This window comes from Mobula hypostoma, chromosome 6, assembly GCF_963921235.1.
Source record: "Mobula hypostoma chromosome 6, sMobHyp1.1, whole genome shotgun sequence".
Taxonomy (NCBI): domain Eukaryota; kingdom Metazoa; phylum Chordata; class Chondrichthyes; order Myliobatiformes; family Myliobatidae; genus Mobula; species Mobula hypostoma.
In genome coordinates, this window is record NC_086102.1 from 133552702 (window position 1) to 133565899 (window position 13198).

The 13198-nt window shown below is 42.1% G+C and overlaps 1 protein-coding gene across 1 annotated transcript in view; it reads left to right on the plus strand.

The window, feature by feature from the left end:
- The first annotated feature begins 242 nt into the window (after positions 1–242).
- The window catches only part of asb1 (ankyrin repeat and SOCS box containing 1), a 35758-nt gene continuing 22802 nt past the window's right edge, over positions 243–13198 (plus strand). Inside the window, exons 1-2 of the mRNA XM_063051779.1 lie at positions 243–691; positions 12116–12418. Of these exons, the coding sequence (XP_062907849.1) occupies positions 444–691; positions 12116–12418 (551 nt within the window). The 5' untranslated portion in view covers positions 243–443. The remainder of the gene's footprint in view (positions 692–12115; positions 12419–13198) is intronic.

Below are 13198 nucleotides of genomic sequence, written 5' to 3' on the forward strand. Positions count from 1 at the left end.
ATTAAAGAATACAGATTTAAGATACAGCCTGTAAGTTTATTTTTAAAAAAATGCAATCCTGGCGTGGAAGGAAACACTGACATAAATTGAGTTTCCAAAAGGTAAATAAAGAATTACAACCAATTGATCAACAGATAAGTTTTGCAAAATATAAAGAAATGCACCCGCTTGAAACAAGGGATGGGCACCACAAAAGATAAATAATAAAGAATTGCAACCTCTTTTCCCGGCACCGAGGCTGAGGGCTCCGCCGCGTCCGTGCCCACCCGGATGCGCGCGGCCGATTGGCATCGCGCGTGCACGGGAGCGGCGGTGGGAAGTGGCGACAACACGGGCGGTACTTGGGCCGGGCTTGAACCTCGGATACGGGCAATGGAGGCGACTGTGCTCTCGCTTCAGTTGTTCTGCCGCGGGATGGGGGCCACAGAGTAAGAGCGGCGGCCATGTCCGAGCGGCGTTCGGCCGAAGGCGGCGGCGCCGCTCCCCCGAGCCCCGGCGCCGAGTACCGGGAGGAGGCCGAGGGAGCGACGGCCGCTGGCACCAGGGCCGGCCGCGACTTGAAGGAGTGGCTGCGGGAACAGTTCTGCGACGGTACGGCGGAGGAGTCGGAGGACACCCGGCTGCATGATGCCACCTACGTGGGAGACCTGGCCACCATCGCCACCCTGCTAAAGGAGGACAACTTCAGGAGGTGAGAGCGGAGTCCCACCGTTTATTATTGTTCATAATTCAGCAATCACCACTGTCCGTGAAACTTGAGCCCGCAGTCTCCATTTATCGCGGCAATCTGTGTTACAATGCGAGCAAGATAATTTTAATGCGGTCATGCTCTGGAAAATATTACCACCAATCTAATCTGACGGTTGTTGTTTTCACTAACATCTTTCCCTGTACCGGCAGCCAACCTGCCGGTGTCGATAATGTAAGTGCTTACCACAGCAAGCCGTATCTCAGTATCTCATTCGCCATCCCCGCCCCCCGTCATTGCACAAATACCTGTAGACCCCCAGTTCAATCAAGACCAATAATTGAACAGGATAACTGGTGTAGGTATAACCACTTCTAAATATATGCGTTTGGAAAGGATCATTTCCCCCGCTTTGCCCATATGTTAACGTGCATGCTCTAATTGTAATATATTTCCTATTATAACATTACAAAATGGTCGGAATTCTTATCAAATCGTTGCATTTGGAGCCATGTTTCTGATGGAATTCTTGCAACTTAGTAGTTACAACACAGATACCCTTGAGAATTTGGGGGGGCTACCTTATTGAGCCTTCCGCAGGAAACCATTGTTGAACAAGGGTTTGCAGCTTGCAGAGTTCATTGTTGGTAGTGTTCTGGAGGTCTTACTGCCAATGACCTTTTAGGTGGTTGAGAGTCTGGGAAACGCTGCATGGATCTTGTAGATGGTAATAATTATACTCATGATGTAGTGGTGAAGAGGGTGAATAGGAATTTGGGTATGGTGGCCATTTGCAATTGCAGTAGATTTTTTTTTGTCTCTGTGGCATCTCATACCATCACACAATGAAATTCTTTGGAGCTTGCTGTAGTATTGTAGGAACATGACAATGGACTTTTCCGCTGATAGCGTAGTGATAATATCCAGACCAGCTCATTAGTTTATGTTGATTGTGGAATAGTATTAGCTCACAGCTCATGACTCTGCTGTCATCTTTGAAATACCATTGTGGTATCTTTTAAAATCATCTAAGACCTATTCACCTAAGAGCATCTGCTATTAAACGTATCTGGGAACAGAGCACCAGTATTGGGTTTAGAAATTATTCAGTACTGTACCAGCATGGTTTTTGAGTGTCTGGAGGAAGATTGGAACTTGCATCCTTAAGATTGTATGGACAGAATGAACCATGTCATGACTTTTTAGAATTGTGATATTGAAAGTCTGCAGCAATTCTAATAGACCAACAGGATGGATAAACAACCAATGTGCAAAAGACAACAAATTGTGCAAATACAAAAAAAGCAATAAATGTCAAGAACTTAAGATGAAGAGACCTTGAAAGTGAGTCTATAGGTTGTGGGTACAGTCCAGTGATGGGACGAGTAAAGTAATCTCTGTTTCTAGAGTCTGATGGTTGAGGGGAAACAACTGTCCCTGAACTTAGTTGTATGAGTTCTGAGGTTCCTGTACTTTCTTCCTAATGGTAGCAATGAGAAGAGAGCATGACCTGGATGGTGGGGGCCCTTGATGATTGATGCTGCTTTCCTGCGACAGTGCGCTGTCTAGATGTGCTCAATGGTGGAGAGGGTTTTATCTGTGATACACTGGGCTGTATCCACTGCTTTTTATAGCTGTTTCTCTTCAAGGGCATTAATGCTGCCATACCAGACTGTGATGCAATCAATCAATATACTCTGCACTGCACATTTTATGAAAGTTTGTGAAAGTTTTGGATGACATGCCAAACCTTCAGCAACTCCTAAGGAAGTTGAGGCACTGCCATGCTTTCTTCATAATGGCATTTACATGCTGGGCCCAGGACAGATCCTCTGATTCCACTGAGGAACTTAAAGTTGCTGAACCTCTCCATCTCTGATTTCCCCCGATGAGGACTGGCTCATGGACCTCTGGTTTCCTCCTCCTGAGATCATTAATCAGCTCCTTGGTTTTGCTGACATTGAATGAGAGGTTGGTGTTGTGGCACCACTCAGCCAGATTTTTAATCTCTCTGCTATATGCTGATTTGTCACCACCTTAGATTCGGCCTAAGACCGTGATGTTGTCAACAAACATAAATATGACATTGAAGCTGTGCTTGGCCTTATAGTCTTAAGTATAAAGCAATGGAGATTGTAAAGGAGATGTTGCCAATCCGAACAAATTGGAGTCTGCAAGTGAGGGAATTGAGGATCCAGTTGTACAAGGCAGATTGGAGCTGATCCAAGTTGTTGGTCAGGCAGGAGTTGATGTATTTCATCTCCAGCCTTTGAAAGTACTTCATCACAGTGAATGCAAGTTCTACTGCTCGATAGTGATTGAGGCAGATGGTGTAGTATAACGTCTCAGTACATGATCTCAGGGTAGCATATTTATTTTGAACTTTGAATACTATCTAGGGAAGTGCAGCGAAAGAGTTGACTATTTAGCACTTTGAACTTGATCAGTATTTCAGCTATGTTTGCTTCTGTAACCCTTTCAAAGCTTATTTAACAATAACCTATCAGTTTCTGTGCTGAAACTTTCAATTGCACACCCCCAGTTCTTTTTTTCACCTAAATGCTTTTCTTGGGTGAGTGTCATAGTTTTACATCATTCTTCATTCTTCAAATGGTGATTCTGAGGACCATCCCTAAACTGCTGAGCTCTTATTTTAAAATCCCTTGCTTCTCAAGCAGCAGAATTGTTTTTTGTTTACCTTATCAACCCTGAAAGCACTTCAGTTAGATCAGCTCTTAATTTTTTTGCTCATACAAATGTCGTCTGGAGGCCTCCCTTTATAACTTTGCCTTGGCACCATCAGAACCCTGAAGAGAGGGACCAAATATGGGCTGTCTGGGATCTTCACACTTTCCCAGAGGAGCTTCTGGTGGAGTTTATGAATGGATCAGGTTTCTAGGCACCAAAGAATTGCTCTATAGTGAAAGTGGTGTTTTACAAACTGGATCTATGCTGGACGTCATGATTATATCCATGAGAAATTCTGTAGATGCTTGAAATCCAAAGCAATACACACAATGCTAGAGGAACTCAGCAGATTAGGCAGCATCTATGGAAATGAATAAACAGTCAACGTTTTGGGTCACGACCCTTCTTGGAACTAGAAGGGAAGGGGGAGGATGACAGATTTAAAAAAAAGAAGTGAGGGGAGGGGAAGGAGGATGGGTAGAAGATTATAGGTGAAGCCAAGTGGATAGGAAAGATAAAGGGCTGGAGAGGAAGGAATTTAGTAGGAGAAGAGAAGGAGATCCAGGAGGAGGCGATGGGCAGGTGAGAAGAGGTAAGAGGCCACAATGGGGAATAGAAGAAGAGAGAGAGAAAGAGAATTTTTTTTACTGGAAGGAGAAATTGATATTCATGCCATCAGGTTGGAGGCTACCCAGACAGACATGTTGGAACAGGAATAGGAATCAGAATTTAAAAAATATTTGGCCACTGGGAAGTTCCACTTGTGGTTGGAGTGGAGGTACTTGATGGAGTAGTCCCCCAATTTACGACAGGAAGTGAGGGAAGAGATGAATGGGCAGGTATAGAACTTTGACCGCTTTTAGGGGTAAGTGCCAGGAGGAAGATTAGTGGGGAAAGACGAATGGACAAGGGAATCGCAGAGTGAGTGATCCGTGCAGAAAATGGAGGTGGGGGAGGGGGTTGGTGAAGATGTTTGATGGAAGGATCCCTTTGGAGATGGTGGAAGTTGCAGAGAGTGATGTGTTGGATGCAGAGTGTCTTGGGGTGGTAGGTCAGGCCAAGAGGAATTCTATCACTTTTAAAGGCAACAGGAAGGTGGGGTTAGCGTGAATGGTTGGAAGTGGAAGAGGTGCGGGTGAGGGCAGCGTCAGTGGTGGAGGAAGGGAAACCCCGAAAGGAAAGCCGCATCTTTGGAACACGTGCGGCAGAGGTGAAGGAACTGAGAAAAGGGAATAGCATTTTTGTAGGAGGCAGGGTAGGAAGTGGTATAGTCAAGATAACTATGGGAATCAATAGGTTTATAAAAGATGTCAGTTGGTAGTTTGTCTCCAGAGATGGAAACAGAGATTGAGAAAGGGAAGGGAGGTGTCAGAAATACAATCATGATTATACCATTGCTTTAGAATTGCAGTGATTCAAGAATTTCTGTTATCACCAAGGGAAATTAGAGATGGCCACGTAAATACTGATCTTGCCATTGAGCTATTTTGCCTAAATGCATTAACTTTAACATATTTTGATGCCCTGGTGACCTTGTATTCTCTGGCTCGGAGGCTGACGTTCAGCTGTCCAAGAGGATGAACTTTCGCAAGGTGACAGGCCCCTATAGAGTACCCGGTAGGGCTCTGAAAGCCTGTGCCAACCAACTGGTGGGGGTGTTCAAAGACATTTTCAGTCTGTCATTGCTACATTTGAAAGTTCCCACCTGCTTTAAAAGGGCAACACATATACCAGTGCCCAAAAAGAGCAAGGTGAGCTGCCTTAACCACTACCATTCAGTAGCACTCATATCTACGGTGATGACATGCTTTGCGAGGTTGGTTATGGCCAGAATCAACTCCTGTCTCAGCAAGGACATGGACCCACTGCAATGTGCCTATGTCCATAATAGATCTACAGCGGACATGATCTCATTGACTTTCCTCATGACCTCTGATTGACTGGACAGTACAAAATACCTATGTCAGGATGCTGTTTATTGACTGCAGCTCAGCAACAGTTTATTGCTGTTTATTGACTGCTGCACCATTCTTACAGTTGTGATCAAAAAGTTCCAGAACCTGAGCCCCTGTATCTCTCTTTGCAACTGGATCCTCAACTTCTTAACTGGAAGACCACAATCTAAGTGAATTGGAAATAACATCTCCACCTTGCTGACAGTCAACACTGGCGCACCTCAGGGATGTGTGCGTAACACTCTGCTGTACCCTCTCTACACCCATGACTGTGTGGCTAGACACAGCTCAAGTGCCATCTATAAATTTGCTGACAATACAACCCTTGTTGGGAGAATTTCAGATGGAAATGAGAGGGCATACAGGAGCAAGGTATACCAACTAGTTTAGTGGTGTCATAGCAACAACCTTGCACTCAATATCAGTGAGACCAAAGAACTGATTGTGGACTTCAGAAAGAGTAAGACGAGGGAATACATATCAGTCCTCATAGCGGGGTCAGAAGTGGAGAGAGTGAGCAATTTCAAGTTCCTAGGTCCTAACCTGGGCCCAACATATTGATGCAGCCATAAAGAAGGCAAGTTGATGCTATATTTCATTAGGAGTTTGAGGAGGTTTGGTATATCACCAAAACACTTGCAAATTTTTAAAGATGTACCATGGAGAGCATCCTAACTGACTGCATCAGCATCTGGTATTTTGGGGGGGGGCGGGTACTGCACAGGATCAAAGAAAGCTGCAGTGAATTGTAAAATTAGCTTCATGGGCACTAGCCTCCATAGTATCCAGGACATCTTCAAGGAGCGGTGCCTCAAAAAGGCATCCCCATCACCCAGGGCATGCCCTCATTGCTACCATCAAGGAGGAGGTGGAGGAGGTAAAGGAGCCTGAAGGCACACAATCGAAGTTTCAGGGTAGTTCTTCCCCTCTACCATCTGATTTCTGAATGGATATTGAACCCATGAACACTACCTTACTACTTTTATTTCTATTATTTTTGTGCTACTTATTTAAATTTACTATTTTATTTATATATTTATAATATTTACTGTTCAGTTTTTTTCTCTCTATAATTATGTATTGCATTGTTCTGCTGTCACAAATTTAACACATTTCACAACATATGCCTGTGATATTAAACCTGATTCTGATTTGTCTGGTCCTGACTTATGTTTAAGCTGTTCCATGATTTTTATTTAAGTTGCTTGCACAACCTCTCTGGGTTATTAATGGTCTTTCTGTAGGAAGAATCTAGAATATTTGTCAGTGGTATGTATTTTGACTGTGGCTGAAAAAATATTAATGAGGACTCTAAATTAATTTTGTTGGTTTTGCAGTAACTTATGAAAGCTGGGTTATGCTGAACTTTGTTATAAATGTCAGACACATTGTGGATGAGCCAAACCTTTATCCACTTAAATAGTAGAAGAAATGATTCAGGAGCCTCAACCATCAGGCTGTTGAACTGAAGAGGATAACTTCACTGACACCAGCACTAAACCATTCCCACAACCTTTGGACTTGCCTTCAAGGGACTCTTCATCTCATGTTCTCGTTATTTATTTATTTATTTATCTATTTATCTATCTATCTATTGATTGCTTATATAAATAGTGTTTTTTGTATTTGTAGTTTGTTGTCAGTTGCACATTGGATGTTTGTCAGTCTTGAGGTTTTTCATTGATTCTATTGTGTTTCTTTGTATTTACTGTGAATGCCTGCAAGAAAATGTATCTCAGGGCTGTATATGGTGACATGTATGTACTTTGATAATAAATTCACTTTGGACTTTGTTTCTTCATAAACATCCACTATTCAATCACACGAGATTCTGCAGATTCTGAAAATCCAGAGTAACACAAAACGTTGAAGGAACACAGTGGGTCACGGAACTGAATAAACAGCTGATGTTTTGGGCTGAGTCCCTTCTTCAAGACTGGAAAGGAAGGGGGAAAATGCCAGAGTAAAAAGGTGGTGAGAGGAGGAGGACTAGCTGGAAGGTGATAGGTGAAGCCAGGTGGGTGGGAAAGGTAAAAGGGCTGAAGAAGGAGGAATCTGATAGGAGAGGAGAGTAGACCATGGGAGAACGAAAGAAGGGGGACACCAGGGGAAGGTGAGAAGAGGAAAGAGGCCTGTGATGGGAACAGGAGAAGGGGGAAAATACCAGAAGGAGAAATTGATGTTCATGCCATCAGCTTGGAGGTTACCCAGATGGAATATGGGGTTGTACTCCACTGTTCAGTGTCAAAGATTAATTTCATAAGTGGTGCTTCACTCTCAAATTTTCTGGGATCACTCATATTTGCTGCTCTGATTGACTAACCCTGATATGTTTGTGTTCTTCTGGCCCATGGTTGTTGGAGAGCAAATGCTAATAAGAATATGTGACTTCAGATTTGAACTGCACAGATTTTATTTTAGACACTCTCCAATCGAAGCGAATCAGTACTTCTCATTGATCTGAAACGTTAACTCTGAGTTTGTTTCCACAGAGACTGCTTAGTTTGCTGAATACTCTCCATCTTATTTCAGATTTCTGCATCTGTAGCATCTTGTCTTTTGGATTATTAATTGAGCAGTGTGCGAATTGGCAATGAGTCAGGCAGGTTAGAGGTGCAGATGTAAAGAGAGATGGGGAGAAAGCTTGAATAGGTTACTATATTTGGATATATATCCGCCTTGATATGTGCAGCCATTTACTTTACATCAGCCATGATCATATTAAGTAGTGAAACAGACTCCTAGTGCTGGATAGTCTAACCCTCCATTTTCTGTCTTACTGTTTTATAGGACACAACAAAGTTCAAAGAAATTTTACTATCAAAGTACCTTGATTCATTTTCTTGTAAGCATTTACAGGAAAGTAAAGAAATACAATATAATTTGGGAAAACTAAAAATAACTAAGACTGACAAACATCCAATGTGCAAAGGAAGACAAAATATTCAAATAATATACTGAGAATTTGAGTGTAGAGTCCTTGAAAGTGAGCCTCAAGGTCATGGGGTCAGTTTAGTGTTGAGGTGAGTGAAGTTATCCACACTAGTTCTGGAGCCTGATGGTTGAAGGTAATAACTGTTCCTGAACCTGCTGATGTGGGACCGAAGGCTCCTGTACCTCCTGTCTGAAGTGAGAAGAGAGCAGGGCGTAGATGTTGAGGGTCCTTGATGAAGGATGATGCTGCTTTCTTGTTGCAATGCTTCTGGTAGCTGTGCTCAGTGATGGGGAGGGCACAGTGTGACTGGTGGAGAAAGAGCTCTTAATGGCCCTTGTGGCTAGGGTGATCAGAGGGTATGGAGGGAAGGCTGGTGCAGGGTTCTGAGTTGGATGATCAGCCATGATCATAATAAATGGCGGTGCAGGTTCGAAGGGCCGAATGGCCTACTCCTGCACCTATTTTCTATGTTTTCTATGTTTAATTGGTTGGGAACAGGGACTCACTGGCAAAGAGGTGGTCCAGCTAACCCCCAAAAGGTGGGGATAGGAGTGGCAGAGTGTATTTTAGTGATGACAAAGGAATCTAAGAGAAATAAGAAATGAAAAACGGGCAGATAAACATTCATGATAGACACACAGAAGGAAGTTGTTGGATGAATCACTGATGTGAGTTCAACTTGGCGGTATGACGTGATTTTTGGTGATGTGTTTGTAGGGGGAGGAATGGATGGAAAGAGAATGGATTGCAGAGGAAGCAGTAACTAACCTTGGTTAAAAAAATTCCCAGTTGAGAGTATATAAGGGGGGATCATTAGACAGTGCCTTTCAGTTTGGACTAAGGAATTTAAGACTCTAGAGATTAGGCCTCTTTATAGTAACTGAGATTATATAAAGCAAAGGGAGAGGTCTATCTGGAGGATTTTAGCTTTGGTATGGGACAAACAAGCAAAGTTGTGCTCAGGAGAGTGATGAATTCCAATTGCATATTGATGATTGTTGTTCCAGAGCTTAAAAAGAAAAGGCATATTTAGTTTTAATAATAATCAAGTCCACTGGAGTATTTGAAATTGATAAACTTTAAATGGCCACTAAGTTCCTGAGTTGGGACGATGTAGTGACATAAACTGCCCATGAGAAACTGCATCCATTTGTTAATGGGTGACACATTGGAATATAAACAGGATGTGTTTAAAAATGATGTGATACAAAGTTGGTGTGTCGCATAAGGGCCGAAAGCTCTACTTGCTAAAATAATCTTTTATGGATGATCAAATAAATAAAGAACAGCATAAAACATAAAAGAAACATAGTTTTAAAAAAAACTAGCAGAAGCAATGACGGTTAATGAAACAATCATAGTTATATAATTGCAAAATAAAAGATCTTGAAAATGATATGAAAATCTACTTTGGGGATGAGATGGTCAGAAGCCATGTAAACTCCTTTAAAGTTGACAATGATATTATAAAATGAAAATAGAGAAGTGTGGGAGATCATTTCTGTCATAGGTATCATTGTGCCAGACAACTTGAAATTTTAGGAGTTGGCCAATATGAATATACATCAATAAAATTACAGTAATGAATGCAGTAAAGGACTACATCCATGGGACCTTCTGGTTTTCATTTTGGGGTTTTAATGCAATGAGGTGAGGACATTGCAGAACTTTTCACTGATCTCTTAACTTAGCGGTTGTTAGATTGAAAGAAAAGTATTCATGCCAGCATATGAATAGTAGGAGAGAGAAGGAAATTACAGACCATTTATTTGCTCTGAAGAAGTTATGGTCTGTCATCAGAGCGGCTGAGGACTGTAAACTTTCACCTGATCAGAGGGATTACCAGAATTGCCAGTGACCAATTCTTTTGGCTGTATTGCAAATATTGACCAATAATTATCCTGTGAAAAAAGTGTCTACATTTTTAAGTGAAAGTTGCTACTTCAATGTTTTCTGTCTTTACAGTGCCTGCTACCATTATTTTGACTGAAGATTTTATTTTTTTGGCTGGAAATGACAATCTCTATCAACCTATCTTGAACTGTCCCTAACTGTGAAATTTAATTAGATTGAGATTTATTATCACTGTTGTATATGATATGAAATATGTTGTTTTGCATTATTCTCCTTTTGCACTACTTATTTTGTAATTTACAGTAAAGAGGTGGCATTCATAAACTGTACAGAAATTTGTTGGTGGAGGGAAGCTCTTTTCAAGATTCAAGGTACATTTATCATCAAAGAATGTAGACTTGTCTGCTTGCAAAGCTAGAAACCCAACAGAACCCAATTAAAAAAAAATAAACACCAACATCCAGTGTGCAGAGAAAGGAAAAAAAAATCATGCAAACAATAGAAATGAGCAACAGTAATCAGAACCAAATTGAGTCCTTGGAGCAGCCCAGAGTAGGCCTAAGCCTTGGTCTCAATTCATATGAGGGGGGTAAATGACCATGAAGCTCTCAGACACGAAGCATAGCAGCCGGGGCAGTCTCATGGCCTTAGTGTCGTGGAGAAAGGAGTGAACAGAGGAATTACAACAAAAAAAAATCATATTGAGTTGTATTGAAGGACAGATGGTACTTTTTTAAAGTTTAAAGTAGATGAGAATTCAATTTGAGAATTGTTTTGAAGTAGGAGAGAGGTTTAGAGAAGGAATTCTAGAGCCAAAGTCCAATCCCAATCATGAAGTGATCAAAATAGGGATGAACAAGAGGCTGGAACTTGAGGAACCTTAAATTTTGGAAATGCTCAGCAGGTCTGGCTGCCTCTCTGGGAACAGAAATTGAGTTAACATTTCAGGTTCGATACCTTTTTGTCAGAAGTGGGAAGGATAGAAAAGTGGCTTGATAAACTACAGGGAAGGTAGGGCAAGGAGGTAGGAGTATGATAGGGTGATCATGGATTAAACTGAGAACAAGGTTATTTAGTCAATGAGTGAATTGGAACAGTTAGAGGGTGAGAGCAAGAACCAGTGTGTATTTGGCTAGGTGGTCACTTTTTTAGATAGAGCACCTACACTCAGTCCACAGGAATGACCCTGAGCTGCTTGTTGCCTGCCACCTCAATCCGCCATTCCACCCTGTGGCCTTCTGTACAATTACAATGGGCCTGAGGAACAGCTTCCATCTGGGCATGTTGCAGCCTCTGGACAATCTTGAATTCTACTACTTTGAGGAACTTGATTTCTGCCTGTTTCAGTAATTCATGTGATATTGGTTCAGCTTGTTTGCACTCTTCTCTGGAAGTTGGTGGTGTGCCTAGTCTGACCTACCAGGCACATCTTTCCACTCTGCGCTTTGCAGCTCCTCCAATCCTTTGTCTATGTTCTCACTCTCTGATGACTCCCATCCACTCACTGACCAGACAACCTTGTTTACAGTTTATCCACACGGTCACCCAATTTTACCCTTGCATTGACAATCACTTGCCCCACACACCCTGCAGCTTAATCAGCTTCTTTTCTCTTCCGAGGTCTGATTAATGGTCTTCAACCTGAAACATAAACTCTGTTTCTCCTCTCACAGATGTGGGCTTTGCAGTTTGTTTTTACTTCAAATTTGCAAAGCCCGTGATTCTTTTGAATTTTTTGGGTCTGAAATTGTGGTGATTACAGCTGGAGAAGAATTCAACAAAGTTTAGAGCAGTGATAAATTCTTCCAAAATTAATGTGAGGATTCCCATTGTTTTGGTTTTCCTAAGAAACTAATTGTGGGGGTCGTGTACATCGTGTCTGGATGAGTAGTGTTGTTTGATCCATTCCTGTTCATCCTTGTGTGTTTGTTGTGTGTCTGAACATCATTTTGTGTGAAGTGAATTGTTCAAAGAGGCTGTTTTTTTGTGCTTTAGGAGAATCAATGAGAAGTCGGTCTGGTGCTGCGGATGGTTGCCCTGCACTCCCCTGCGGATTGCAGCGACTGCGGGCCACGCTGACTGCGCGGACTACCTGCTTAAACAAGGGGCGGAGGTGGACTTGGTTGATGTCAAGGGACAGACTGCGCTGTACGTGGCTGTGCTGAATGGCCACGTGGAATGTACCCGCATCCTCGTACAAGCAGGTGCTGATCCGAATGGAAGTTGCCACCACCGCAGCACGCCTGTGTATCATGCCTCGCGTGTGGGCAGAGCAGACATCCTCAAAGAACTAATCAAGTAAGTTTGTGGGGGTGGGCATGGTTAGGTCTCCCATATAAAGGCTTATTCCTGGGATATATAATGCAAATCATAAAACTTCCCTTACAGATTAAAATCATGTTTTTAAAAAAATGAGCACAAGATTTCATTGCTAGAGGGATAGAATTGATAATTGAATTGAATTTTGAATTAAATGATCTTTATTGTCATTATACATAGGTACAGTGAAACTCCGTTTGGCTTCCTCTTAGGCAATTAAATAAAGCAGTAGATAAAAACAAGACAGTAATAGAAAAACAGTATTCGATAGATAAGTAGCAGAAAATAAGTTGTAGCAGCACCAGAGTATCACAGTAATGCACAAAGTGCGGTTAGTGCAAGTTTTTGAGTCCTTGTGTATGCTCACAGTTTCAGTCATTGTTCTGTGGGAGTGGTGTGATGGAAAACTGCACTAAACCTGTTTCAAGCTAGTTAGATCCACATTAAGTATTGATTGTAGGTTTACTCAGAGAGAAGGCGTGGTAACAGAACTTTCAGTATATTGACTTTGCACCAATCATCAATTGTCCATTAAATTAAATTTGCAGTGGCCATTTAACCTACCAGCCTGCATTTCTTGGGGGTGTGGAAGGAAACTGATACACCAGAGGAAACGTACGTGGTCATAGGGAGAACATGCAAACTCCACGCAGTCAGCACCTGAGGTTAGAATTAATCCTGTGTCTGGCACTGGGAGACAGTGACTGTACTAGCTAAGCCCCCGATCTGTCATCTGGTTGGTGTATTGTTTTAAAAAAC